Genomic DNA, 27,558 nt, shown 5'->3' on the forward strand with positions numbered 1-27,558 from the left:
AAGTTGTCACAGCCCCAGCCAGACAGGACCTTGCCCTATCCGTTCCTCTGGATCCAGCAGTTCTGACTCCTCAATGCTCTGGTCAGGCTTTCCCTGCTCATGTGTGGGCAACCGTCTCCTGTGGCTCCCCCTCCTCCACCCCTCAATAGAACAGGCCACCACCTCATGGGGATGAGGCCATGTCTAACTATGTCTCCACTGTTTCTCTTTAGTCTTTCCAGTCCCACCAGGTATCTACCCAGAGTATCCAGGTCTTATACCAGCCAACTGTAGCCAGCGTGCCCTGTGTCGGTCTGGATGGTCCCAGCAAGAAAGCAGGAGTGGTTTGCAATACTCCACGATCCTCTCGCTCCGCCTGCTGGCAGCTCTGTGGAATTGCAGGCAGCTTTGCTAACAACCTGGCAAGGTTGGACAAGCGTTGCTGGGGGGTGCTGGAGTAGAACCATGAGCAACTTCAGATTGCATGCCCAGTAGGACTTGGGTCCTGCAGCCCTAACCAATGCTCCTGGTTGGGCAAGCTCCGACAAGTTGCTTCACCTATCCGTGCTTCCATTTTGTCCCGGGGTTATTGTGAGGTTTGGAAGAGCTAGTCTCTACAGCCAACCCATCAAAACATAGTTTTGTTGTTACCGCTGTTGGCCTCGCGCTAACTGGTGTGAATACATTATCTCTGGTCCTCACATGCAAACACCATACTATGAAAGTGGGTGTTAGTAGTCTTGTTTTACAAGGTAAGTTTTCAGAGAGGGTCACACAGCAGGAAGTGTAGGAGATGGAATTTGATGCCAGGTCAGTCTCCTCTCTGTTTCTCTTCTCCTGGTGAGTGTGGGCTGGAGGGAAGGTGGAATATGGTTGTCACAAAAGAGATGCTCACTGGATATTTGAATGGCACCCGTATCTTAAGAGTGGGAGCTGGGACCCTCACACAGAAGGGAAGTTGCTTGGATAGTGACCATGCAAATGTCAAGACCTGAGTGCAGTTCCCAGAACTCGTGGAAAAGCTGGCCAAGTGAGTCCGTAACAGCCGAACTTGGGGTGGGGCGCAGGGTGGGGTGGGGGAATCCCGGGAGCTGACTTGCTAGCCAGACTCCTGAGTCTGGAAACTCATTTATTCAGTGAGAGGTGAGACCCTGTCACAAAAAAAAAAAAAAAAAAAAAAAAAAAAAAAAAACATGGCAGAGAGAGATTCAGGAAAACACCAACATCCCTGTGTGGCCTCTATATGTGTGTGTCCTTGTACGTGCTCACACATACACGCAGAGAGACCCAGGTTAAATAATGGTTTCAAATGATACTAACCCAAGGGGTCTCGGCAGCCCCTCTGAGGTTCCTGGTAATCCCTTCATTGGGACAAACAGCAGCCAACACAGGAAACCAAGAGCTGTTGTGTAATGCCTTTCTCCATCTCCCAGAGCAGTGGTCCTCAACCTTCCCAACTCTGCAAAGCTTTAATACAGTTCCTTATATCATGGTGACCCCAACCATAAAATTACTCTCGTTGTTACTTCATAACTGCGAATTTGCTACTGTTACGAATTGTAATGTAAATATCTGTTTTCTGATGGTCTTAGGTTACCCCTGTGAAAGGATCATTGGACCCCAAGAAAGAGTTGTGACCCACAGGTTGAGAACCACTGCTCTAGTGGTTCGTTCCTTAGGGCTAGCCTCTCCCTGAACGGGAAGCCAGCCCTTTGAGGCTGGTTCTGGTGTCTTGGGTCCCGAATTCATTTCTGAACCACTGTGGCTGGAGCTGCTGGGACCACCCTGGGTTGTTTTTGTTTTTAATTCCCGAGGCCAACCTGGGGATTCCAGATGCCCCCCAAATGCTAGGAGGAGAGGGAAAGGGGGCAAGAGGTAGGGGCAGGACAGGAAAGCAGGAGGGTAAGAAGGGCACAATAAAGCCAGGGTGAGCAAGCTTATTAACGCATGGGGACAGAAGGCCACGAACAGAGCGGCCTTCCGGACATGTGGCAACCATATTTCCCAGACCAGCGTGGGGATGTGGGATTCATAAAGAGCATTCCATTTTCTTTTAATGCCTTTAAAACACCTTTCCGAGTTGAGCCGTCTCTGGGGGAGGCTATATTTAGTTGTGTGTTTTAATAATGGCAGTTCATGAAAAATAATAAAACCGAAGTCTATGAACCTGGGACCTGGGGAGCTGCCTGTGCCTGCCCTTCACTTAAAGACTAAGCTCCCAGAGTCCCCCATGAAGACCGAGCCAGTCTATCCTGACAGGGTCTGGGGCGTGGTCACATCCCTCATTGTCACTTATTAAGGACATTTCAGTACATTTAAAAAAAAATGGGGCAGAGTCAAGGAAGGGCTTTGATACACAGTGACCCGAGTTGTCCCCAGAATCAAAGGTATGCTTTAAATTAAAGCAACAATAATAGTTCCTATGTAATCATTGTAATTTTGTAATCTCATGCATGTGTGTGGGTGCCATGGCATGCATGGTGTTTAGAGGATAATCTCAGTGTTTGTCAACCACCTTGTGTGAAACAAGGTCCCTTTGTCATTTACTGCTTTCTTTCCCTTTCAGGAATTCTCTCCTGTCTGCCTCCCTGAGATTATTGGCCTGTGCTTCTGTGCCTAGTTACAGATGGGTTCAGAGGATTTGAACTCCTGTCCTCAAGCTTCTGCAGCAAGCGCTCTGCCCACTAAGCCATCTCCCCATCTTGATAGTTGTATTTATGTATATATAGGATACAGTATAACATCTGAGTAGATGTATGTAGAAGCAACAGTCTCATGGTCTAGTGGTTAAGAGTCTACACTCAACTCAAGCTGTGCATGCAATGTGTTCACATCAGGGCAAATCCACATGTCTACACCCGCTACTTGCCTTTGAGCAGAATTGAGCAAACTTTTCAAAGATTGTATAGCTCACCAAACCCGAAATGGTCACTCTCTGCCATTTAAGGGAGACTCATGTATTCGTTTGTTTTCTTGTTGTGCGACAAAAGATCTGATGGGCACAACTTAAGGCATCTAGGAAGGATTATTTGACACACAGTTTGGTGACAGTCTATCGTGGTGGGGAAGGCATGAAGTGGCTGGCCTTCTTGCATCTGAAGTCAGGAAACAGAAAGAAATAAATGCTGGGACCCCAGCCCCATGGATGATGCTACCCACATTTGTGAGTCTCTCATCCTCGATTAAGTCTTTTTGTCAATTAAATCATAGATAGATACAGCCCATGTGTATCTCCTCAATCCAGCCAAGTTGACAACCTTTGCCTTTTGTGTGCCCTCTCCCATGCTGTGGGTGATGGGCTCCATGATCTTCATTGCTGACTTGGATTCTGCGTGAATTTCACTATAACTATATCTACGTGTAGTTAACACTGCCATTAATTTAAAATCACCAGTAGTTGCTTCGGTGTTTGGGAAAATCAAAATGACAAATCTCTATGCAATATATATATTAGAAAAATGTCTTCTTGGGGCTGGAGCAATGGCTCAGTGGTTAAGAGTGTTTGCTGCTCTAGCAGAGACCCAAGTTCAGTTCCCAGCACCCACATCAGGTGACTTCACAACAGTCCATAACTCCAGGGTATGCAGTGCCATCTTCTGGCCTCTGGGGGCACTGCACTCATATTCTCTTGCCCACGTACAAATAATGAATATAAATACTTTTGAAAAGATGTCTTCTACCTGCACACTTCTTTCTCTGTTCCCTTCCCAGAAGCAGCAATTATGGTCACCTTCTCATGAGCCTGTAAGATCTTAGCTAATTTAATTGGGTTTTTTAGGCTTGTTTTTTGTTTGTTTGGTTGGTTTTGATTTGCTTGAGGTTTTTTGTTGTCTGTTGTTTGAGGCGAGGTTTCTCTGTGTAGCCCTGACTGTCCTGGAACTCGATTTGTAGGCCAGGCTGGCCTCCAGAGTGCTGGGATTAAAGGCACGTGCTACCACACCTGGTGGCTAATGAGATTGTTAAAGGTTGAATATAAACCTGGTGATGGTGGTGCACACCTTTAATCCCAACATTTGGGAGGCAGAGGCTGGCAGATCTCTGTGAGTTTCAGGCAGAGTGAGTTCTAGGACAGTCAGAGCTATATAGAGAGAACCTGTCTCAAATGGGGGGGGGGGTTGGCTGGAGAAATGGCTCAGTGGTTGAAAGCATTTGCCTGCTCTTCCAGAGGTCCTGAGTTCAATTCCCAGCAATCACACAATGGCTCACAACCATCTATAATGGGATCAGATTCCTTCTTCTGGAGAAACAAATAGGCCAAATAGATGTCTATTCAGGGAGAAATAACTTACAACATAGATGAACACCCAAGGATGCCTTCAGATGCTTTCCTGCCCCTGTGCTGCAAGGAAGAGAGAGCTGGGGGGGGGGGCGCCTCCTCCTCAGACTTAGTTCCCCAGGTAGCGTGGTCAGTGCCACAGGTGCAACGTGAATATCTCACTATATTTATGTACAAAAAATACATGAATATTTTTTTTAAACCAGGGAAACGAGTTTGCCTCTTAGAAACTGAGACCTTGCTAACTTTAACGTTGAGTGCTACATGGGGGAACGTTATTTGGGGACAGGGCCTCAGAGGTGATTGAGTTAAAATGGAATCATCAGTCCCCCTGGAGAAGGGGTAAAGTGTGGTCTTGCAGTGTGCAGGAGAATGAAGTGCAACGTGGGGAGGTGGGAACAAAGATGAGCACTGAGGACCACGAGACACTCAGCCGTGTGCTGTGAGGAGGAGGGGAGAGCCAGGAGACACGGCTGGCTAAGTGTGAGGCCGCCTTGGCAAAGACGGTCGCATGTGATCGCCCCCTGGTGGAGGAAAAGTGTATGACAGTCTTTGGTACTTGGTTGCTTCTGTCTGCTGATGTATCTAGAGGTTTTCCTGTGGCCATTGCTAGTAGCTGGTCCCTAGTCGACCATCCCTGCTCCTTCACCCTGCCCTTTGCCCCATCTGCATACCCCTATCCTTGGTCAGAGTGGTGGTTTGAATGAAACTGGCCCCCATAGATTCAGATATTTGCATGCTTAATCCCCAATTGGTAAACTGTGTGGATAGATTATGTGTGTCCTTGTTGAGGGGTGTCACTGGGAGCAGACTTGAAGTTTCAAAAGGTCACAGCAGGCGCAGGCTCTCTCTCTCTCTCCCCCTCTCTCCATCCCTCCATCTCCCTCTGCCCCTCTCCCCACCCCCGTGATTGGGGATGTAGTTTTCGGATACTGCCCCATCTCCATGCCTGCCTCTGAGCCACCATACTCCCCTCAGTGGTGATAATGGACTAAGCCTCTGAAATGCTTTCTCTTCATCAGAGTTGCCTTGGTCATGGTGTCTCTGCAGCAACAGTAACTAAGACAGTCACGAAGCCCCCAGATTCTTGTTGGGTCACCCAGTGTGCGGCTACAGTGGGGAATGGAGGGGAACTGGCAGCCTGGACATGGCGTGTAAAGCAGCTACACACCCCTCTGTAGCTTTGTGGTGGCCTCTCTCTCTCTCTCCTCATAGCCCCTGGGAAACCACCCCAGCTTTCATGGCCCCCGCCCTGTGCACTGCCCTTCAGAGCCTGGTTTGTGGGAGAGGGGACTGCCAGACCCTGTGCTGTGGGAACATTTTACTTTTAAATGACGCGTGCATGCGTGCGTGAGCGCGCGCGCGCATGTCTGTGTGTGTGTGTGTGTGTGTGTGTGTAGTTCCATGCAGTGCCAGTGGAGGCCAGAATAGGCTGCCATCTCTCTCAAGTGGGAAACCTGAGATTGGCCCCTCTCAAGGCTCCCTGCACACCTGGCCCAGTATCTGGAGCTACCATGCTGGTTTTGGGTGGCATACACCTCCGTCTTCCCACCCAAGGACACTTATCAGTAGATCTAGGGACACCCAGATCTTCCAAGCTGATTTCACTTTTTAATCCCTTGTGACATGACCAAGGACCCTTTCCCACAGGTTCCAGGGGACCGGGACAGGGGCAGCTTTCGGGAGGATGGCCATCCTTACTCACCACACCACCCACATTCTAGCTCACACCCCTCAGGTTTGCTTCGGTTGGGTCCCTTGGAATGCCACACCTGCCTCCTGCTAACCTCACTCCCTAGGAGACCAGACATAGCCACCTGGCTCTGTGCACAAACTGCTCAGATGCCTGAACTACACGGAGCTCCGCCAGCAATTAGCATTCAATAAACAGCTGTTGCTGACTCTACCGGCTCCTGGTGGGGAGCTTCAGGAAGATGGGTCTGATGAAGCCTCTTTGGGAGTAAAACGTGGAACAAGACGGCTGCCTGGCTATAGTTTGGAAATCAGCTGAATATGTTCCTGGCAGCGATATTTTAGAACATTCCTGAAGGTGTATGTGTGTGTACAGGTTTGGCTGCAAGTCCCTTTACCCTAGGAGCCATGTTGCCAACCAGAATCAGACTTTAAATGAGTAAATTGTGTGGCGTGTGAACTCTATCTTAATAAACCTGCCAACAGTAACTGCAAAGGACATGGGAAGGTGGGGTGAAATGTCTTTTATAAGAAAATCCCAAAGGCTTTTGGGGAGTCACTGGGAGTGGGTAACGATAATAAATTTTGCCCTTTCTGGAGGGAAAACAGGGGTCTCCATCTACAAGATCCCTTGCCCAAGAGTAGGTCCAGAGAAAGTTCCGGAAGGCATTGGAACAACATGTTAAGATCTGAAGACCCCCTTGGGCCCTAGGATAAAACCCAACTAACTGCAGCAGGCATAAAGCCCACAGAGGCAAGTCTGGCCAAGAACCGAGCCCCCGGGGCTGGCACATGAGGTGTTAAAAGCCCCCCAGAGAGCATAGGATGCCTGTAGAATTGCAGTTGACGCTATTGATACTCTCCATAGGGCTCTGGGTTCTAATCTCTGCCTTTCTACTTAGAACCTACCTGGCTTGAATCAAATTGCACCACTCATCAGGTCCGAGGTTCACCTGCCTGCAAAACAAGGCTGTTATTGACAACACTCACACCCTGGGAACAGGCTGTCAGTACTCATGCCAGTGCCTAGCAGTTTCTCTCAGCCTCAGTTTCTCTACCTGACCTAAATTTGACCTAGGTCAAATTTGACTTTGCTGACCTAAATTTGATCACGAGATTAACCAGGTGGACAGGGTTTTTCTGTGTAACAGCTAGAGATCTTGCTGTGTATACCAGGCTGGCCTCGAGCACCGCCAACCTCTGCCTCGCGAGTGCAGCGAGTGCCACCTGGGCAGGTAGGGTGAAGAAAAAGTTTTTCTTAAGCAAAACTCCCTCCTCTTTCTCAGCTGTCATCCTGCAGGCATCGGCCACTGGCGCCCCCTGCCGGCCCTGCCGAGCATTGGCGTCTCCAGGACCCGGAGGAGAAATTGCGCCTGCGCAGAATGCAAGCGCTCTGTCCTCCCCCCACCCTCTTGAGGGCGTGACTTCCCTGGAGAAGAGCCACTGAGGCCACACCCACTTCCGGGCGGAACCAGGCGGGGCCCACGTGACTCGCCAAAGATGGCGGCGCCCAGTGAGGTGGCGTGAAAGTTGTGGGAAGTTGGCCTCGCTGTCGCGGGCTGCGTGAATCAGAAGCGAGGAGGACCTGGGAGCCATGTCGCGACTGATCGTGAAGAACCTCCCTAATGGGGTGAGCAGGAGCCGGGGGAGGGGTCCGGAAGTGAGGGCGGCGTCCGGAAAATGAGGCGAAGGGATGGAGGGATTTTTAAACCTGAAGCAGGACTAGGGAGGTCGGGAACCCAATGGGACGGGACCCTGTTCTGACTGCTGGAGAGCGGGAAAAGTGGTTGTTACCGCCATAATCATCACCATTGATTATTGCCACCTCAACCGGAAAGCCCTGCTCCCTCCGGGCGACATTGATGAGTGAGTGATTGACGTGGGCCCAGCCCACTGTTATCAGCATTCCTAATGCTGCGACCCTTTAATACAGTTCCTCACATTGCGGTGCCCCCCAACCATAAAATTATTTTTGTTGCTACTTCATAACTGTAATGTTACTGCTGTTATGATTGTAATCTAATTATCTGACCTGCAGGATAACTGATAGGCATCCCTCAAGGGGGGGGCGGGGGAGGGCAAGAACCACAAGTTAAAACCATTCTCCCAGAGCCACACACAAACATCTGGTAGGAGCCAGCAGTCTACACTGTGGGACTTGTTAGCCATATTATAGTAATAGCATGTTAATTTCCCATTACTTCCTTGGTAAAGTAGTTGAAACAGTATTGTTTTGTTTGGGTTTGGTTTTTTGTTTTTTTGACAGGGTTTCTCTGTATTGCTTTGAAGGTTGTCCTTGGGTGGGGGGGGGGTCAGAGCTACCCATACGTGTCTGGAGGTCTGTACAGACAGGCAGGAAGTAACATACAAAATGGGTGCCCAGGACCCCAAAAAATAGTGACTGCAAACCTTGCCAAGACAAGGTGGTCCAGTCCTTCAGGTTATCCTGGTTCACAGGATGTCTGTGCTAGGCCTCTCTGGTTAGCTAATGGCAAGCTCCATTCCCTGACCCCCAGGCAGACTTTATTTGTGCAAGAAAGATACCGCCACAGGACGGGATGAGGAAGAGAGCATTTGAGGTGCCCAGGGGTCCCGTTTCCTCATCTGAGAAGGGAATAACCTGCTTGTGAGTGCTCAGCTGGTATCAGCTCTGAGCCGGGACCTGGCTGCCCTAAAAACGTACATGTTGCCAAATTCTCATCTCAGGACACCTTCCAGGACCTCCAGACTCCCGGCTTGTCTGTCCCTTTGCTCTGGGGGTCCCCAGCTCCTCTCATTGTGCCCCTCTGTCCTAGATGAAGGAAGAGCGCTTCCGGCAGCTATTTGCTGCCTTCGGCACCCTGACCGATTGCAGCCTCAAGTTCACCAAAGACGGCAAGTTCCGAAAGTTCGGCTTTATAGGGTTCAAGTCAGAGGAGGAGGCCCAGGCGGCACTGAGCCATTTCAACCGGAGTTTTATTGACACGTCCCGGATCACGGTGAGTCTGAGGGAGTCTCATCCTGCCTTCCATAGAGAGTTTGCCTCACCTCAGGGCTATACAAGCTTTCAAGTACCCCAGCGTCATGGCGTGAGAGTCTGCCAACTGTCCCCTGGGCCGTCTCCATGGTGTCTGATGAACTAAAGCTTTTCACTCTCGTGACACTTTTCCTTTGCTGTTTGACCTCTGTACCCTGAACACATTATAATTATGGCAGAATGGATAGAAACAGCTCCTTGTAAAGGGATAGAGGGTCACTGGGATAAAGTGGTTTGCTGACCAGTCACAGCCTGGGATGTCTGGGGGTGGCTCATGGGAGTGTCCTCCCAAAGACTGCCTCTGAGTGCGTATCTGAGGTGCCAGAGCTGAGGGATACATCAGGTCATGTGTGGACCCTGTTTTCCCGTGGTCCACTCTGCTGTCCCTGTTACCCTGGGCTTGTTTTCTGCTGTGACAAAGCTTGCCTGTCACCCTGACGGCCATCACTCCCTGTTGCCCTGTGACAGGCAGATGGCCCCTCCCGGACATCCTTTGTTAGCCTAGGAGTTGAATGTGAACTCCCAATCCCCATGTGCCCCGGGCTCTGTCTCTGCTTCCTGGGTCACCCAATCTCTGCTTTACCCTTTTGGTCTGAGCAGAGGGAGCAGTAGCATTCCCTGTCCCCTTCTACTGGGGCATGGCAGGCAGAGCTGGTCCCTCTGTAAATGGCAGCAGCCAGAAAGACTTTTTGGAGGGCAATGTCTAGGTTGGGTGACTGGCTTTGATGTACTCACTCAGCTAGTCAGTGAGCACTGCATTCTGGGAAGCCTATGCTCCTGGAGCTGGAGTGCGCATATGTGTGTGGGTATGGTAGCAGCTGTGGATGCCAGCTCTCTTTCCCATACAGGTGGAATTCTGCAAGTCCTTTGGAGACCCAGCGAAACCCCGAGCCTGGAGCAAACATGCTCAGAAGCCAAACCAGCCCAAGCAGCCGTCACAAGACTCTATTCCCTCAGACACTAAAAAAGTATGTAGGCACTGCCACATCCCTGTGCCCGGTGTTGGCAGGGCGGTCTCTAGCTGGGAGGGAGTTGGAAGTTTTGAGTTTGAAGGTTTTGGAGGGTGGTGCGTCCAGGGCAGTTCACTGTGTCTTCTCTGCGCCATCATCTCTGTGACCCTGTCTGCCTTCCACTCTCAGGATGACAGGAAGAAAAAGGTGCCCGGTGACCTGGAGAAGGTGAGTGTTCCGTGCGTGGAGAGGGAGGGCTGTGAAGGTTGAGGGGCTGGAGGGCCGGAGAACTGGGCCTCCCAAACCTCTGCCTCACCTCTCCGCCTCTGCCTCTCCCACCTGGCTGCACGGTCACAGCTGAAGAAAGATGCTGAGTTCCAGGAGTTCCTGTCCATTCACCAGAAGAGGACCCAGGTGGCCACATGGGCAAACGATGCTTTGGACGCTGAGCTCCCAAGAGCAAAGAGCAAGCCATCAAGTGACTACCTGAACTTCGACTCCGACTCCGACTCAGGACAGGAAAGTGAGGAGGAGCCGGCTGGAGAGGGACCTGAAGGTGAGTGTGCACCTCACCCTGGGTACACATAAACCTTTGCCTGGCCCTGACCTGATGGGCACAAGCAAGACATGCTTGGCACGAGCACACAAAGGACACTTTGTGTGACGCTGTCTGGTGACAGAGGAAAGGGACAGCCAGGTTCCCTCCAGCCATCTCTGGGGGATGAGCAGCCCACCCACAGGCGTGTCTCCCCCAGACAGATCTGGTCACCTCACTCAGCTCATACTCACTGAGCATGTGCGCTGTGCCAGGCACAGATTTGGGGGCTGTGAACACAGCAGTGAGAAAAGACCCCATCAGTCCCTGTGTCTGTAGAGTGGGCCTCCCAGTAAGAGCAGAGGGACAGAGGCAGGTAGTTCCCAGTTGAACTTGTGTGGTGGCAGGTGTGCCAAGGAGGCAGGACAGGGTGTGGGAAGGCTTCCTGGAAGGGCTCCTGCAGCTCTAGGGGATAGTGGTGAGGCGTCTTCTCCCCATGGGCCCTGCTGTGGCTGGTAAGTAGCCAATCAGAGCACAGGACATGGGCCCTAAGTGCTACAGTCTGCCGTAGGAGTTGTGGTTTATCGGTGAGGATGTGGACTGACTCAGCTCAGCCTGGTTAAGTCTTTTCTGCGCTGAGGACTGTGGGACTGAGGGTGGAGAGGCAGAGGCTCAGAGGAGAGGACAGCCCCGAGCTGGAGAAGCACAGCCTGGGTACAGGTTAGAGCCGAGGGAGCCAGGGGAAGGCAGTTGGAACTGCACTCTGAGCACCGGAAACCACTGGAGGGTGCTGAACAACGCCATAGCTCCTCAGTGTCCTCACAGGGCCACAGTGTAAGGGAGGGCTGCCCTCCTCTGCTCAGGCAGGCTTCCCTTTCCTGCGTCCTTTCCCCAAACCTTGGCATTGGAGTGTGTCACACCAGGTGTCCCTTGTACATTAGTGTTAACTGTACTCTTCACCAGGGACACCAAGAGTAAAGGGCACAGTGGCAGGGGTCCGACACAGACACGCGCAGAAGCCTCGTATCTGACAAGGACTGCACCCGACACTCGGTGGAATTTGCTGAACCACTAGATGATAGTGGCCTCTGCCATGAGCTGTGTCGTGTGTGTCATTTTACTTTTGTCCAAAGACGAACATACAGGGGAGATCTCGGGGAGCGAGCGAGGGAGATCGGCTCAACAGTTGAGTAAACTTACCCCTCACCCAGAAGATCTGAGTTCAGTTCCCCGCACCCTCACAGTGGCTCACCTTTGCCTGTAACTCCAGCCCAAGGGGATCTGGTGCCCTCATCTGGCCTCTACAGGCACTGCACTCACGTGCACACACCCACACACGGACACATACATAGCTGAATGTTACGGGGGAGGGAGGGCTGGAAAGGGCCAGGGCAGTGAACGGAGCGACATCTCCATGTGTCGTGGGCAGGGTGGAAGGACATGCAAAGTCAGTGTGGCGTCGATTTGTGTGCGGGCCCATGGCCATGGCGGCCGTGTTGTCTCTGCTCACCAAGGTTGCTGACCTTCTGTGTCTCCAGAGGAACAAGGCCTGCAGCCAAAGGCAGCCACACAGAAGGAGCTGTCCGACATGGACTACCTGAAATCCAAGATGGTGCAGCGGGCCGAGGTGTCCTCCGAGGAGGAGGACGACGAAGAAGACAGTGAAGACGAGGCGGTGAACTGTGAGGAAGGCAGTGAGGCTGAGGAAGAGGAGGGCTCGCCTGCCTCCCCAGCCCAGCAGGAGAGTGGGAGCCGGGAAGCCGCTCCTGGGAGCCGGAGACCTCGGGAAGCAGCTGGCAAGGTGTGTGCGTCATCTGTGAGGGCTGAGGGAGAGGCTGGGCCTGCGTCAGCAGGGTCACTAGCCCTGCGTCAGCAGGGTCACTAGCCCTTCCCTCGGGGACTGACTGGGAGGGAAGGCCACGTGCCCACAGGGTGGGGGTCTTGCAGCCTAGGTCCCTGAAGTGGGTGGGGAGGCTGCCTGTTGCTGGGGTTGATGAGCTAGCTCGGTCCTGCCAGGTGTTTAGAAGAAGATGGGTAGGTGTGAGGAAGCTCCTGACAGATGAGGTCAGGGAGGGCTGACTGCATGGGGGCTGGGCTCTGCACAGGTGAGGAAGCGGGCCTTGGGGGGCCAGTGGCTCACCCACGTGACGGCCCCCAGGGCCATCCCATCTCCTGCCCTGCTCTTTGCTCTTCAGCGACAGGGAGAGAGGCCTCCACGCCTCATCTCATTCGCTCCCGGTTCAAAGCAGCATGCCCTGTCCGGGTCACGCGGCAGTGCGGAGCTCACATTGCAGCACTGAGCCTCAGTACCTGCCACCCCTGGGTGACGTGCCTCCACCCCACAAGCCTCTAATCTCCCCCTCGCCCCATGGCATGTGTCCCCCTATGGTGCCAGGGATGGGTCATTCAGATTCGTGAGGACAGCTGTGGTGTAGTCAGCCTGCATGCGTCCTTCAGCCCTTGGGGTTCTTGTGGTGAAGGAAGCCGGGGTACACATTGCTAGGTCAGGAAAAAGAGTTCCAGTAAGGACGGGTTCGAACTTCAGAGGAGAAACCCCGAGTGGTGGAGTTGGAACTCCAGAACTCTGGGCCCGATCTCAGCTCCCTGTGGAACTGTGCACCGGAAGTGTTGAGCAGCGTGTGGTGTGGCACAGGGCAAGCTCAGCCTCCGCGCTATGTCTTGTTTTTCCCTGGGGCCAAGGCCTCTGTTGGTATGCCTGCCGATGGCTTGCCAGGCTCTGCGTGCAGCCCTCATCTCAGGGCCTGTAAAGACCCTGCAGCTGCCTGGTCCACCCTTGTCCAGCTCCCTCAGCAGCAGGTGTCCCTTGCAGCTCTGTCCCCGCCGCCACCTGCCGTGTGAGTATCAGGTATTCCCCACAACTGTCTTCTCTTTGTGATCCCTCAGGTAGAGAAGCCAGCCAGCCAGAAGGAGCCCACCACCCCCTACACCGTGAAGCTCCGGGGAGCCCCGTTCAATGTCACTGAGGTGTGTGTTCACTGAAGACGGTGAGGAGAGGTGGGGGGGGGCAGGGCCAGGTGAAGCCACGCGCTAGAAGTGGGCGTGGAGGCTGCGAGAAGTATCCCAGGCGCCAACATGGGAAGGAGAGGGGTGGCAGTGTGAAGGATGTCATTCCATAGCATTGGTGCCAGGGCGGGCGGACAGGCTCACTGTTTAAAAGGGAGGGGCCATGGGGATGGAGAGATAGCTCAGTGGACAGAGTGCTTGCTGTGCAGGCATGAGGAACTCAGGTCAAACCCCACGAAAGAGAAAACTAAGCCAGATCCATGATGTTAATGCTGACCTAACAGGCGTGGCGAGAGCAGTTATCAGGAACTTAATTTCTGTTTTGAGGATCTGGGGGCAAGCACTCGGCCACTGAACTGTGTCCTTGATTGGGTTGACAAGTGTTTGGAATCCCAAGAGAAAACGTTAGATAATTGTTAACTGTTTGAGTGCAAATTGTTGATTGTCCAATGAAATATGTCACTTGTTAAAAAAACGAAGAAGAAGGGAAAACACATTTTTTTTTTCCCCTTCCAGAAAAACGTTAGAGAGTTCCTGGCGCCCCTGAAGCCAGTGGCCATTCGAATAGTGAGGAATGCTCATGGGAACAAAACAGGTGAGGCGGAGAAGCCACCGCACTGAGGCTGCCCTAGGGATACCCGTTTCTTTTTTGCCGTCTGTTGCCCTCAGTTCCGTATAGTTCATCTGCATAGACAGGCTCTCTGTGTCTGGTGACCTGGTACAGTGGCTCCTTTCCAGCTGTGTGTCCCTCCCGCTCAGCTCCATTACACCGACAGACTCACATGCTGGGTCGGTAGATGTGAACGGGTCCAGGGTTGGCTGCACTGTCCAGGGCCGTGTCTGACAGAGGGCAGTTCTATCTCGTTGAGTGTATGTGGCGTGGCCTTGGGCCACATCTTCCCAGGATTGCACTCTGGTCAGCCAGGGTCTCCCGGCCTCAGCGCACTGGATTGGGCTGTCATAAGGCAGAGAGTCTAGTGATCAGCCAGAGTTGGAGCTGGGGGAGGCCAGCGCCTGTGGGGCCTCCCTGCAGCCAGGCCAGGAGACTGTTTGAGATGCAGCTGCAGGAAGGTAGCTGCATTGCACAGAGCCACACCAAGGCCCTGTGGTGTAGGAATCCTGTGAGGGGTCCTTGGCAGGAAAAGGCCACCTGGGCAGAGCACTGAGCGATAAAGTGCCCTTGCATTAGGGGTAGTCCAGTCACTTTCTTACCCAGAGCTCCTCTTGGCTTTATCACATCTTATCAAGCCATTTCTCACCTTTAACCCTGAAGGGGGCATTGGGGGTGAAGGGGGCTCAGTAAAGGGGCCTTTACTGACACTTCTAGAGGATGTTCCAGAACAGGAAGGCCGTGCTGTTCATTCCTGGGATTCACATGTCCATTTTCACAGCCAGCCCTATGGTCTGAAGCTGCTGGGGTGTGGGGTTGTCTGTCCTGGAGGCTCTGCCTATGACTCTCCTTGTCTCTGCCCTCTCTCAGGCTATGTCTTCGTGGATCTCAGCAGCGAAGAAGAAGTAAAGAAGGCTCTCAAGTGCAACCGGGAATACATGGGTAAGGGCGTGCGACACCAGTGAGGGTCATCCCTCTGTTGACTGCGCTCAGTGGAGCTGAGGTGCTTCTGGGCCCTGGGACCCAGCAGGGGGCAGAGAGTCCACAGTCGTCCCGGCCGCCCCTCCCCTCTCCTTGAGAAGCCGCAGATGAATACAGGGAGATGGGAGAAGTGGACACACAATGTCATTCACCTGAGTGACATGACGAGGAGCGGGCTGTGCTGGCCTCAGCTCTGGCTCTTGAGAACAGCCCGTGACATGTCGGACTTGGGAGGACACATCCTTACCCATCCTGGCATGGTCAAGTGCCTCAGATAACAGGGCAGGGCCGTTGACAGAAGAGTCGCACTGAGGGAGGCTGGGAGTTTCTGATGGAGCACTGAGTGGGGGAGGAGGATGGGTGCCGGCTGAAGTGGAATGGGCACCTGGTGTGTGTTGTTCGTGCAATGGTTCGCTCTCCCGATGTCCCAGGTTGGATTGCCATGCAAAGCCTTCCCAAGGCAGGTCAGCCAATGGGGGATGGGGAGGCCCCAGAACCCGGCTGCTGACTCCATGCAAGCTCCTTAGGGCTGCGGCAGCACTGCCAAGGTGAGCAAGATCCCAGTGGATCCAGCTGCACGCTGCGCTACAGCCTGCCGCAGACAAGAACATACATAGAGACCGCAGGCTCTGAGCAGCCCAGAGCAGAGGCTAACGGGACCCTCGGGAGGCTCGGCCACCCTCAGGCTCCCACAGCCATGGCCCCTGTCTTCATGCAGGTGGACGCTATATCGAGGTCTTCAGGGAGAAGGCCCCCAGGGCCCATTGCCCCCCAAAGAGCAGCTCCACACCCTGGCAGGGCCGCACACTCGGGGAGCAGGAGGAGGAGGAGGACCTGGCCGACTCTGGGAGGCTCTTTGTGCGGAACCTGTCCTACACCAGCTCCGAGGAAGACTTGGAGAAGCTGTTCTCTGCCTACGGTGGGTGCTCCCTCCGCTTGGTCCTGGGTGGTTTCTGCATCCGTCAGCTAGAGGCTCCTCTGTGGAAAGCCAGCGCCTCTGCCGTGTGGACGGTCTCTGTTCTCTCAGAATGTGGGGCAGAGGGGCGGAGGGGAGAGTGGGGTCTCCCTCAGGCTGTCCACACTGTGGTCCTGGCCTTACTAGACACTAAGGCACCTGGCTGTCGGAATCCTTTTTGATTTAGAAACAAAATCTTGCTATATAGCTCAGGCTGGCCTTGAATTGCCAGCAATCCTCCTGCCTCAGCCTCCTTAGTGCAGGTATTACTAGCATGTACTACGATACCTTTTTTTCTTCTAAGACAGGGTTTCTCTGTGTAGCCCTGCCTGGCCTGGAACTCATTTTGTAGACCAGACTGGCCTAGAACTCAGAGATCTGCCTGCCTCTGCCTCCTTGGATTAAAGGCACCCAGCATGAGGCTGTTTTTTTTTTTTTTTTTTTTTTTTTTTTTTGGGGGGGGGTGCCTGATGCTGTTGTTAAAGGGAACCATAGGCCTCCTCCAGCCTCAACCTGGTTCTTGCTTTTTTACTAAAGGAGGATTCAGGTGCAGCAATGCACATCAAGCAGTCAGGAGTTTAATTACAATCGGCAGGAAGCAGGAATACCCATCAGCAGATAAAGGAGCCAAGCCCAGCACATCGGCCCTGGTCCTACCAGCTCCTAGCTCCCTGCTCTACTGTTCTCTCCTCTGTGCTTACCCCAGGGTGGGCGCTTCTGGGCAAAGGACGCGTCTCCTCAGAAGCCTGCATCTCAGGCCCTTATAAATAGATGCATCAACTATGCCCGGGCCCAGAGGCACACCCCTCCAGCCTTTGATCCCAGCACTCAGGAGGCAGAGGCTGGTGGATCTCTGTGAGTTCCAGGCCAGCCTGGTCTACATGGTGAGACCCTGTCTCAAGGGGAAAAGGTACCCCTGAGCTTGAAGAGTTCACAGGGGAAAGGTTAACAGCCCTCTACATGTGCTCCCCTGGCGTCTCTGAAGCCACTTTGAGCTGTCTCAGCTAGTTGGCCATGGCCATCTACTCCACCCTCTTTTCATGGGCCACCCACCCCACCACTATGTCCTTTGTGTTCTGTCCTGGGGACTGTTGGTTAGTCCCTCCCAGAGCTAACTTCATTCCTAGTAGTGCTGGGACTAGACCTAGGGTCTTGCATGTACCAGGCAAGCACTTGGTCACCAAACTACACCCCAGTGCAGAGGAACTGTACCTACTACTGTTGCTGCTGTTGTAGTTTTTACACACACACACGCACACACACACACATATTTTTCTTATTTTATGCATCGGTCCCAGTTCCCTCTCCCTCCCTCCCATCCCACCCCAACCCCCCACTCCATAGGGAGGGCAATGCCTTCCAGGAGGGATCATCAAAATCTGTCAAGTCGTTTGGAGTAGGGACTAGGCCCTCCCTCCTGCCTCTAGGCTAAGGGAGTATCCCTCCATGGGGAATGTGCTCCCAAAGTCCTTTCGTGTACCAGGGATACATCCTGGTTCCACTGTCAGAGGTCCCTTAGACTGCCCAGGCCTTCTAACTGAGACCCACGTTCAGGGAGTCTGAGTCGGTCCAATGCTGGTTTCCCAGCTCTCAGTCTGGGGGTCCATGAGCTCCCCGGGAGCAACCTAAGAGATTCATACAAGGTCCCTCACAGAAGGGGAAAAGGAATAAGATCTCCTGAGCATACTGGGAGTGGGGGGGGGGAGCAGTGAGTGGAGAGGGAGTTAGGAGAAAGAGAAGGGGAGGAGAGGAGAACATGTGGGACCAGGAAGATTGAGTCGGTGGACAGATAGACTAGAGGGGAAAAAAAAGAGCTACCATAATAGAGGGAGCCATTGTAGGTTTGAAGAGAAAACTGACTCTAGAGAAATGTCCAGAGACCTACAAGGATGACCCCAACTAACAATCTGAGCAACAGTGGAAAGGCTACCTTAAATGCCTTTCCCTGATAATGAGGTTGATGACTAACTTATCTGCCATCATAGAGCCCTCATCTAGTAACTGATGGAAACAGAAGCAGATACCCACAGCTAAACACTGAGCTGAACTCCAGAAATCCAGATGCAGAGAGGGAGGAATGATAAGAACATGGGGTCAAGACCAGGCTACAGAAACCCACAGAGACGGCTGACCTGTTGTAGTTTCTTAGGCTGAAAACTTACCTACCAGTAAGTCGTCTGGGCACAGGGCTGTGTTTGCCCATGGGGTTAGGGTTACTGCACAGAGGGCAGCAGGGCTCTAAATGGAGCTGAGACTGTGACGATTTAAGCATGCCTGCGCTAGGTCTTCCAAGGACAGTCTGGGTGTGGAGGCTCGGAAACGGGGACCCGAGAGGAGGCAAGGTGGTGAAATCTCCCAGTGTGTGCACAGCCAGCCAGACCCTCCCACCTCCTGCCTGACACCAGACTGGACAGGGGAGGGACTGTCTAGACTGTGGATGTCCTCTTGGGAAGATAGGGGCTCATGGTAAGGACGTGATCATGCCCTGTGTTCAGAGTGGGAAGCACCACCCGGATCTGTGGTGATGTCAGGGTGCTCACGTGTCACCACCTGTAGGAGGCACTGTTGGCTACACTCACGTTAGCACAGCTCACCCCACACCTGTCCTGTGAGCCAGGGAACTTGTGGTATTTTATAGGTGAGGAAACGGGCCCCTGTGTGTTAAGTGATGTGTCTGTATAGGGACAAGAGAAAGCCACATGTAGAGCAGGTAGCAGAGTGAAGTTATAGCCCACACCTCTCCTGAAGATGGACACTCACAGTGCCTTTAACGCTGGGCCGGTAAACTGACTGGCACTTGCTGTTCTGTGGGACCCAGCCGCCTGGGTTGTTGATCTCACCAGTCCAGACCCTTGCCTGGCCAGGGCGCAGCACCAGGGCTCTGGATCACAGCTGACTGGCGTTTCCCCCATCTCCAGGTCCCCTGTCAGAACTCCACTATCCCATTGACAGCCTGACCAAGAAGCCCAAGGGCTTTGCCTTCGTCACCTTCATGTTCCCTGAGCACGCGGTGAAAGCCTATGCTGAGGTGGATGGGCAGGTATTCCAGGTAAGTTTGGACTGGTCGGACTGCTGGGTTCAAGGAAACAGGTGGGGGGGGGGACCTGCACGAGTATGTGCTTGTGCGCGCGCACATACATTCCAGGCCTTAGCGCCCACAGTGACTTGCCATGCTGTCACCTCCGGTGAACTTTGAGAGGGTGGAATTTCTAAAGGCCAGGGTCTGGACTTTCCATTTGCCACTGGGCACTTATAGAAATGTGTCCAGTGAAAAACGTGCCCTCTGCCTCCTGAAACAATTCTTGGCAAAGGGTGAGGTGGGAAGCGTGGTAGCCATGGTAACCGCAAACACCTCAAGCTATCTGCTCTTGGCAATAGGTAGTTTGTACAACACACCTGCCCGAGTCCCAGGCTGCCTGATGGGCTTGTTTGTTCCTGGTTTATAGATGTCATTGTTATCAGACAAGCCCTGTGCCCACCTGTGTAGGCCTCGCGTTCTCTCCCTGTGTAGGAACAGATAGGACAGGATGGGGCTGAGGAGCTGCAGCTGTCTTTGTAAAGGAAATAGTTTCCAGAGCGGGAGAGATGATGGCTCAGCAGTTAAGAGCACTTCCTGGGCCCACAGCACTCAGGAGGCAAAAGCAGGTGCATCTCCGTGAGTTCAAGGCCAGCCGGGGTTATACAGTGATACTCTGTCTCATAAGCAGGGGAACAACAACAAAAAGAGATCAGAAAAGATGGACATTTGCTGCTCTTCCAGAGAACCAAAGTTCAGTTCCTAGTAGTTATGTCAGACCATACACAATCACCTATAATTCCAGCTCCAGAAAATCTAACACCTTCTGCCGGCCTCTGATTGCACCAGACACATATGGTGCACATATGTGGGCTCGGGCTTGGACATACACACGTGTCCATAACTAAAGTTAAATCTTTTCTTAAACACGAACAATGTTTCCTGCATGCACTGGTGTCACTTGGCCTCACTACAATGACAGGTCCCTGTGTCACATGGATTCCTAAACTTATGAAGAAAGTTTATTGGGGGCTTACAGTTTCAGAGTGTAAGTCTGTGACCATCATGTTGGGAACGTGACAGCAGGCAGTAGCTGAGTGCCCACATCTCCATCCACGAGCATGAGGCAGAGAAAGCTAGTTGGAAATGGTGTGGGCTTTTGGAACCTCAAAGCCCGCCTCCAACAAGGCCACACTTCCTAATCCTTCCCAAATAGTTCCACAAACTGGAGACCAAACATATATGAGCCTAGATGTGGTTCTAGCCCACTTGTGATCAGAGGTGGTGTCTTAGGGTTTCTAATGCTGTGAAGAGACACCACGACCATGCGACTCCCCCCCCCCCCCCACACACACACACTCCCAAGATATGGTTTCTCTGTAGCTTTGGAGCCTGTCCTAGAACTCGCTCGGTAGACCAGGCTGGCCTTGAACTCACAGAGATCCACCTGTCTCTGTCTCCCAGGTGCTGAGATTAAAGGCGTGCGCCACCATAACCTGGCCAGACAATGGCAATTCTTCTAAGGAAAACATTTAATTGCGGTGACAGCTTTGAGTTTCAGGAGTTTAGTTCATTATTTTCATGGTGGGGAGCTTGGAGGTGTGCAGACAAACATGTTGCTGGAGAAGGAGCTGGCTGCTACATGTTGATAAGCAGCAGGAAGTAGACTGAATGTCACACAGGGAAGCTTTAGCCCACCCCCACAGTGACACATTTCCTCCAACAAGGCCACACCTACTCCAGCAAAACCTTACCGCCTAATAGCGCCACTCCCTTTGGGGGCCATTTCCCTTTTAGCCACCAGAGGGCGGGGCCTGTGTTTACATCCTCCTTCCATTCCCTCCAGGGCAGGATGCTCCATGTCCTTCCTTCCACCATCAAGAAGGAAGCCAGCCAGGACGCAGATACCCCGGGATCCTCTTACAAGAAGAAGAAGGAGGCCATGGATAAAGCCAACAGTTCCAGGTCCTAATCAACCCACAGAGGCTGCTGAGCCCCAGTCCCAGGGTCCGCTGCCCTTGGCCCCATCTTTCCCTCTTCTTGGTGTTCCGAGTCCATGCCTTTTCAGGGCCTCAGTCTTCCCGTCTGCAGGATGCGGGGAGCAGAAGCAGCATCTCCCCATCACCTACAGCACAGTGCATCATAAGATGTGCTCCCAGTCCCTGCCCAGAGCTAGGGCTGAGGCTTGGCTCCGCCTCCTGGTTTCCAGGCCTCATGGGCTTGACCCATGGTAGGGAGTTGGAGGGAGAGGGCCACCACGTGACCTCTATTCTGCCTCTGTTCCTCAGCTCTCACAACTGGAACACGCTGTTTATGGGACCAAATGCTGTAGCTGACGCCATTGCACAGAAGTACAACGCCACCAAGAGCCAAGTGTTTGATCACGTGAGTGAAGGACCTCCATGTGTGGTTCATTTCATATCAGTTCTTTCCCAGGAGAGGTGTCTGGACCTGGACAGCTGCTGAGTTATCTTAGGCCAAACCGGAGGTGGGAGCATGTTCGTGGCCTGTCAGCAGAGGAGGCCTGTTGATTTGACTCATAGCTCTACCCCTCCCTTGGTATTTTCCCTTGCCCCAGAAGGGACGGGCAGAGTCAGCACTGTCCCTGGACACTGAACACAGCACCACATGTGAGGTGGCGATCGTGTTTCAGAGAAGGGAGGGAAAGCAGGCAGAGTTAATTTTCGTGACATTTAAAGTCAGCATACCTAAAGTACTACTGTTATGACGCGCCCCCATTATGAAAACCACCCGAGCCATTTTTCCTTCTCCAGTGTGTATTTAACACTTTGCATGGCACTGAGCCAGCTGCATTTTAGTGACACTGGCCACTGTTTTGAGCAGCCACAACCTGATGGAAGTTGAGGGACAGTTGCTGTGGCTCAGTTGTCAGGAACCCAGCCATGCGCAGGACAGAAGGGGACTTGCTCTCCGGTGCCCTCTAGTGGAGGGAGACACAGATGAGAGGTCACAGCCACACTGAGCTGCTCAGCAAGGTGACAGGTAACAGACATAAGAGGCTGAGGTGGTTGAGTCTAAAGCTTCTGCAGGCAGTGAGCTATAAGAAGAACACCAGGGCCCTCTATGTGATGAAAGCCAGGGAAGGGCATTGGGAGCCATGGAGACAAGGCAAAGCTGGAAAAGGACCACGGGGGTCCAGGAGCCCCAGGTAGTCCTGGGAGCCTCCAGGATGGAGAATGATGGGTGTATACCACAGGCATTTCCCTCTGAGCCACTTCCTGACAGCACCAGGTGTCTTCCTCCCACAGGAGACCAAGGGCAGCGTGGCTGTGCGTGTGGCTCTGGGGGAGACCCAGCTGGTCCAGGAGGTCCGCAGCTTCCTAATCGACAATGGCGTCAGCCTGGACTCTTTCAGCCAGGTGAGTCCTTACTGCACACAGTAGGTCTCTTAATGCTCTAACCAGTGGCCACTGTAGAGCTGGGAGAGGGTTTCCTAGGAGACTGGAGAGATGTGTGTGGATCCTGTGGGTGATAGTAGCCCTCACCAAGAGGAGGCCTGCAGGAGTGGCCCCTCAGAATGTCCCCTGCAGAAGGTAGGGTGTACCCAGGGGTGAAAGTCCCCAGCTATTCCTGCCTTCCACACCTGGGTGGCAGGTCTGTGCTGCCGGGAAGGAACCTGGGCACTGAGATGTAACTCTTGTCCTTTGGAAGCGCGAGGGACCCCCCTAGGAGTTCCAGTCTGGGTTGAGACTGGGGACTGTTGGAGTCTGTGTAGCTTGGGGTGATTTGGGAGAGGTGTGTTTCTGGAGCTGTCGGGGGCTGTGGAGTGAGCAGGGAATCAGCATGTGAGACCCCCAACCCCTCAGCTCTGCTCTCCAAACCTGTCTCCAAGGCGCCCTGCTGGGGCCTCTCTCCTGAAGGCCACCACCAACGGTCAGTGCTGGAGCCGTGCTGAGATTACCTTCCTGCGGCCCCACACATGTTCATCTCTTCTCAGGCCGCAGCAGAGCGAAGTAAGACCGTGATCCTGGCTAAAAACCTTCCAGCAGGTACACTGGCTGCAGAGATCCAGGAGATCTTCGGCCGCTTTGGCAGTTTGGGCCGTGTGTTGCTGCCTGAAGGTGGCATCACGGCCATTGTAGAGTTCCTGGAGCCCCTGGAAGCCCGCAAGGCCTTCAGACACCTGGCCTATTCCAAGGTATGGCTGCCGATCTCCGTGGGGCCCTAGAGAGACACCAAGAGCTACAGTTGCCCTCAGGCTGGCATGGGCCTGGCACACACTGGCTCTGCCCAAACCCACATTCCCTCTTGGAGCTTGCTGCCCTGTGCTGGCCATGAGCTGGCCGGGGCTGCCTCCCCGGCTTAGCAGGTGTGAGCTTCCCGGGCTACTGGGTCAAGTGGCCACCAGCTTGGTGGCATCAGACAGCTGAGTCTGGGCTCTCCAAAGCTGGCAGCCAGGAGCCCAAGCCACCAAGCAGCAGGTTCTTTCCCTCTGCCAGCTGCAGGACAGGCTGTCCCCTTTGTTCTTCTGGTAGCCCCGGTCTTGATAGTCCTTGTCTTGATAGTCATCCCAGACTCACCCAGTCTCCTGTGCTCATCCCTTCCCTCCCTCAGGACCTTCTCTTGTTTTTGTTGTTCGAGACAGTTTCTCTGTGTAGCCCTGGCTCACAGAGATCCACTTGCTTCTGTCTCCCGGGTGCTGGGATTACGGATGCATGTCACCACCCCCCAGCGGGGACTTCTTTATTACATTTAGAGCTCACCCAGACAGCACAGGGCAATCTCACTCCAGGATCTGCCTCATATACTGCAAAGAAGGTCACAGCTACAGGCTCCGGGGCTCAAAGTCATGATGTGGCCATGTCTTGGGGAGCCACCATTCAGCCCAGTACAGGAATTTCTGTCTGTCTGTCTGCGACTTTTGTGTTTCACAGACCTCAGTGTCACATCCATCTCTGCAGGCTGTACCCTGGCATCTGGCTGACCAGGGGCCCTGGCCACATCCATCTCTGCAGGCTGTACCCTGACATCTGGCTGTACCGGGGCCCTGGCCCCTGCCGATGCAGGAAGGACTCTGTGTCTGACTTCTGGTTCTGTCACCTCTGCCCCTTAGGCCCTTCTCAGATGGCACTGAGTCTCAAAGGCAGCTCTTTGATGGCGACCTACAACCTTGCATCCCTGTCTCTGCAGTTCCATCATGTCCCCCTGTATCTGGAGTGGGCTCCAATCGGTGTCTTCAGCACAGGCCCCCAGAGGAAAGATTCCCAACCTGCACAGACTGCAGAGAAGGCCGAGGCCGAGCCAGAGCCGGGTAAGAGCACAGCCGGGGTCACCGTGCTGTGTGTGGCACCTGTGGAAGGAGGGCCGGGGCAGCTGAGGGCGTCATTAGGCCACCGGCCAGATACCTTTCATCTTTTCTCCAGATAAGAGTGCATAGGATTGTCAAATGCCCTTTAGAAAGCAGGCCACCGGGATCCTGTCACATGAGGTGGCCAGCTTTTAGTTTCTTGGTGGAAGGTTATGGGGACAGAATCTCTGAATCTGTTGTTAGGGATGAAAAGACTATGGGAACCTTGTCTCCATCATCAAGGTGGCAGCTGGTCCCTCTGCAGCAGCTTGGGTGTCACAGTGCCCCCTGGTGTCCAGTGGCTGCATGGTCAGGAAAGGAAAAGGCAGTGGTCCCCTTAGCTGGTGCCTCACTGTGGGGGTGGGGGCTCATGACGTCAGGGCCAGGATAACTCCCTCGTTCAGGCTGAGGGCTCAGTCACCCTGAGAACCGGAAGCATCCAGGTAACGTCACAGCTGCACCCTGGGCAGTAGAGCCCGCAAGCCTGAGGACTGTCAGGCTGCTGCGAAGTAGGGGTCACCATGGTGTGTGGAGTTTATTGTCCTTTGTTTTGTTTTGTTTTTGACATTGTATGTAGCTCAGGGATGACCTTGTGCGTCAGAGCCCCCTGCCCCCGTTCGTTCCTCAGTGCCAGGACTAGAGGCTGGGGTTACAGGTGTGGGCCACCGCACCCCATCCCCTGTGGTCTTTGTATATTAATGAGTGTAGGTGTAGGACTGTATTGCAGCGAGAAAAGCAAAGGCGAGTAATGAGGTTGGCAGATACAGGGCTCAGATCCCTGCCCAGTTTGAGTGACATCTCTGCTCACTGCCCACTGAAGGTCCTCCACATGCCATAGTTCCAGATGGGATGTCGCTCTATCTCTGCCCTTTGACCCTGACACCTTGTGACTGTCAGCTTTGTGTGGCTGGCGAGACCTTGTACATACCCCTCCCTAGCGTGTTAGGAGGCAGCATGGCTGTCTGTCAGGCCAGAGTTCCCCTCTAGCCTGCTTCTAAGTCAAGAGCCGTCCCTTCTCGTGACCCTGCATTTGCTTTTCCATTAGTGGTGTGGGTTGGATCCCCAGGGCGTGGGTGTGCTGCCAGTGTTTAGCTTGGCGCCGCCCACCTCTGCCTGGGTTAGCCTTCCTTCTTGGCAGTGTACTACACTTGAACCTGGGTGATACGTTGTGGCATAAAGCCAATACTCATTGTCAAGCAGGAAAATTAGCCAGGCAGAGCCATGGTTCCTGAAGACACACCCTAGGTGGCCCATCTCCTGGCTGGGCAGCAGTGTTGGCCTGGGAGGCTCTGGATCACCCAAGATGTCGTGTTGCTCACCTGCCCTGATGCAGTCCCTACCCCCCCCCCCCACCCAGGTGACACTGGTAAACACTGGAATTTGCACTGTATCTCCCTTTTCATTTCTGTCTTGGCCAGACCTGTCACTGCACCCCGGGTGCTCAGCACCCAGTGCAACTGTAGGCATGGGGCTGGAAGGCTGCGAGGGTAGGTGTCAAAGCAGTGAACAATTGTGTGAAGGGTGTGACCCCCTCCCTCTGCAGGGAGGCCTGGGCTACACTGGGGCACTTGTGTCCTGAGCCTCTGGTGCACATGGGGTTTGCAAATGGCTTCAGGTGTTTGGTGGCCCCAACCAATGAATAGTCAGTGACACTGAGGTGTGAAGGTGACTTTAGGTGGTTGTGGCCGGAGCCTATAAGTGGCCAGTGGAATGCTGAGTGACCGTTAGAGCAGTGTCCCTGTCCCCGGGAGATGTGCGAGCTGTCCGGTGCGTGAGCAGCCTTGTGTTCCTTGCCGTGGCTGGGGGAGCCACCTCCTTCTCTGAGGTCTATCTTCATGTCTGTAACATGGGTGATGGCCACCAGGATGACCAAGGTTACTGTTGTCACACACACAGGCTGAGAGCCAAGTGGCATCATTCCAAGGCTCCCGTAGCCACGCACACAGGCCCTGCTCCCCAGAGTTTCACTCTGGCCTGGTGGGTGGGGGAGGGACTGAGGGCTGAGTAGTACCAGAGGTGGCCTTGGGTGCAGACATTTCTCTAGAGCTAGAAAGATTCCCTGACACCAGTGTCCGGGGGCTGGAGTTGGTGCGATGTTGCTTTGTCCCCACCTGGCCCTGAGCCTGGGAGGGGTTGGTTTCTAGGGTCACAGCCTGTGACCTGCACCTAGGTCCTCAGATCTAGAATGGCCCAGCTGCTCACCCAAATTTGGACTGGGAAGCTGCCCCTGCCTGGGCCACTGCACCTGCATCATTCTTACTGTCACTTTCTAGAACTTTCCTGTGGCGATTTTCATCCTTGTTTTACTACACAGTCCCCTTTCTGTCCCCAGTCCTCTGAGTTCCATCCTGCCCACCTCACCCCCTGCCCATTGCACATGGTTTCTGAGGTACCACCAGCTCTCCCATCCCTTTGGGTGAGGACCTAGAGTACTGGGGACCCAGGCTAGGATTTCACAGGCAAGGAGGAGGGGATGAGGAGGTTTTCCCCAGCCCCCCCCCCCCCTGCTTTTCTGCAGTGAGCTTCTGTTCCCTGCATGGGTCCCGAGGGAGAGGAACAGCGTGTTTTATCTTCCCACAACCAAGACCCTCACCTCCAGATAAAGGGCTGCGAGTCAGGGGAGGTCCCACAAAGCTGCTTGCTGCTGATAACAGGCTGTCGCTGTGGGCCTCACAGGAGCCCGGAGTGGGGAGGGCTGGGGAATCCTGCAGCCTGATTATAATGATGCCCCCCGTGGCCACCCATGACTGACTGTCATTGTACTGACTGAGGTGGAGGCGGTTTTTTTCCCTGCTCCCCCGGTCCCTGCAGCCCATCGTGCATCTAGCCTCTCACCCGGACCAGCCCTTGCCCAGCCCTCTACCTTTCTTGCTCCCTTCCCCCCTCTCTGGTTCTTCTTGCTTTTCTTGGCATCATCCGTTTGGATTTCATGGTACCCAATCTTTTTGGTCTTTCTTTTGTCACTTGGAATTAAAGCAGAAACATTTTTTAAAAGACCTAGTTTTTGTCGTCCCCCCCCGCCTCGGTGCTTAAGCCATCTCCAGTCCTCCCTTGGGTCCAGGTGCAGACCACTGCAGGGCTGGTGGCTAGGCATAAGGTGGCTGGGATGAGGTCAGGTCCCTGGATATGTGATGCTAGCAGGTTTTCCCACAGAGAGGAGAATTATAGGGACCCATAGCTTTTCCTTTGGCAGCTCCAGGAGGACCCACCAAACAA

At 53.8% G+C, this 27,558-nt stretch overlaps 1 protein-coding gene across 1 annotated transcript in view; it reads left to right on the top strand.

Annotated features, from left to right (window-relative positions):
• Window positions 1-7,413: 7,413 nt before the first annotated feature.
• Window positions 7,414-27,558, top strand: part of Rbm19 (RNA binding motif protein 19) — an 82,368-nt gene continuing 62,223 nt past the window's right edge. Inside the window, exons 1-16 of the mRNA XM_051176551.1 lie at window positions 7,414-7,577; window positions 8,743-8,925; window positions 9,812-9,931; window positions 10,103-10,141; window positions 10,271-10,469; window positions 11,987-12,249; window positions 13,353-13,433; window positions 13,989-14,067; window positions 14,953-15,024; window positions 15,782-15,982; window positions 18,937-19,067; window positions 20,881-20,999; window positions 21,323-21,419; window positions 22,304-22,414; window positions 22,993-23,193; window positions 24,186-24,306. Coding sequence (XP_051032508.1) covers window positions 7,542-7,577; window positions 8,743-8,925; window positions 9,812-9,931; window positions 10,103-10,141; window positions 10,271-10,469; window positions 11,987-12,249; window positions 13,353-13,433; window positions 13,989-14,067; window positions 14,953-15,024; window positions 15,782-15,982; window positions 18,937-19,067; window positions 20,881-20,999; window positions 21,323-21,419; window positions 22,304-22,414; window positions 22,993-23,193; window positions 24,186-24,306 — 2,053 coding nt within the window. The 5' untranslated portion in view covers window positions 7,414-7,541. The remainder of the gene's footprint in view (window positions 7,578-8,742; window positions 8,926-9,811; window positions 9,932-10,102; window positions 10,142-10,270; window positions 10,470-11,986; window positions 12,250-13,352; window positions 13,434-13,988; window positions 14,068-14,952; window positions 15,025-15,781; window positions 15,983-18,936; window positions 19,068-20,880; window positions 21,000-21,322; window positions 21,420-22,303; window positions 22,415-22,992; window positions 23,194-24,185; window positions 24,307-27,558) is intronic.

This window comes from Phodopus roborovskii, unplaced genomic scaffold, assembly GCF_943737965.1.
Source record: "Phodopus roborovskii unplaced genomic scaffold, PHOROB, whole genome shotgun sequence".
NCBI classification, from domain to species: Eukaryota; Metazoa; Chordata; class Mammalia; order Rodentia; family Cricetidae; genus Phodopus; species Phodopus roborovskii.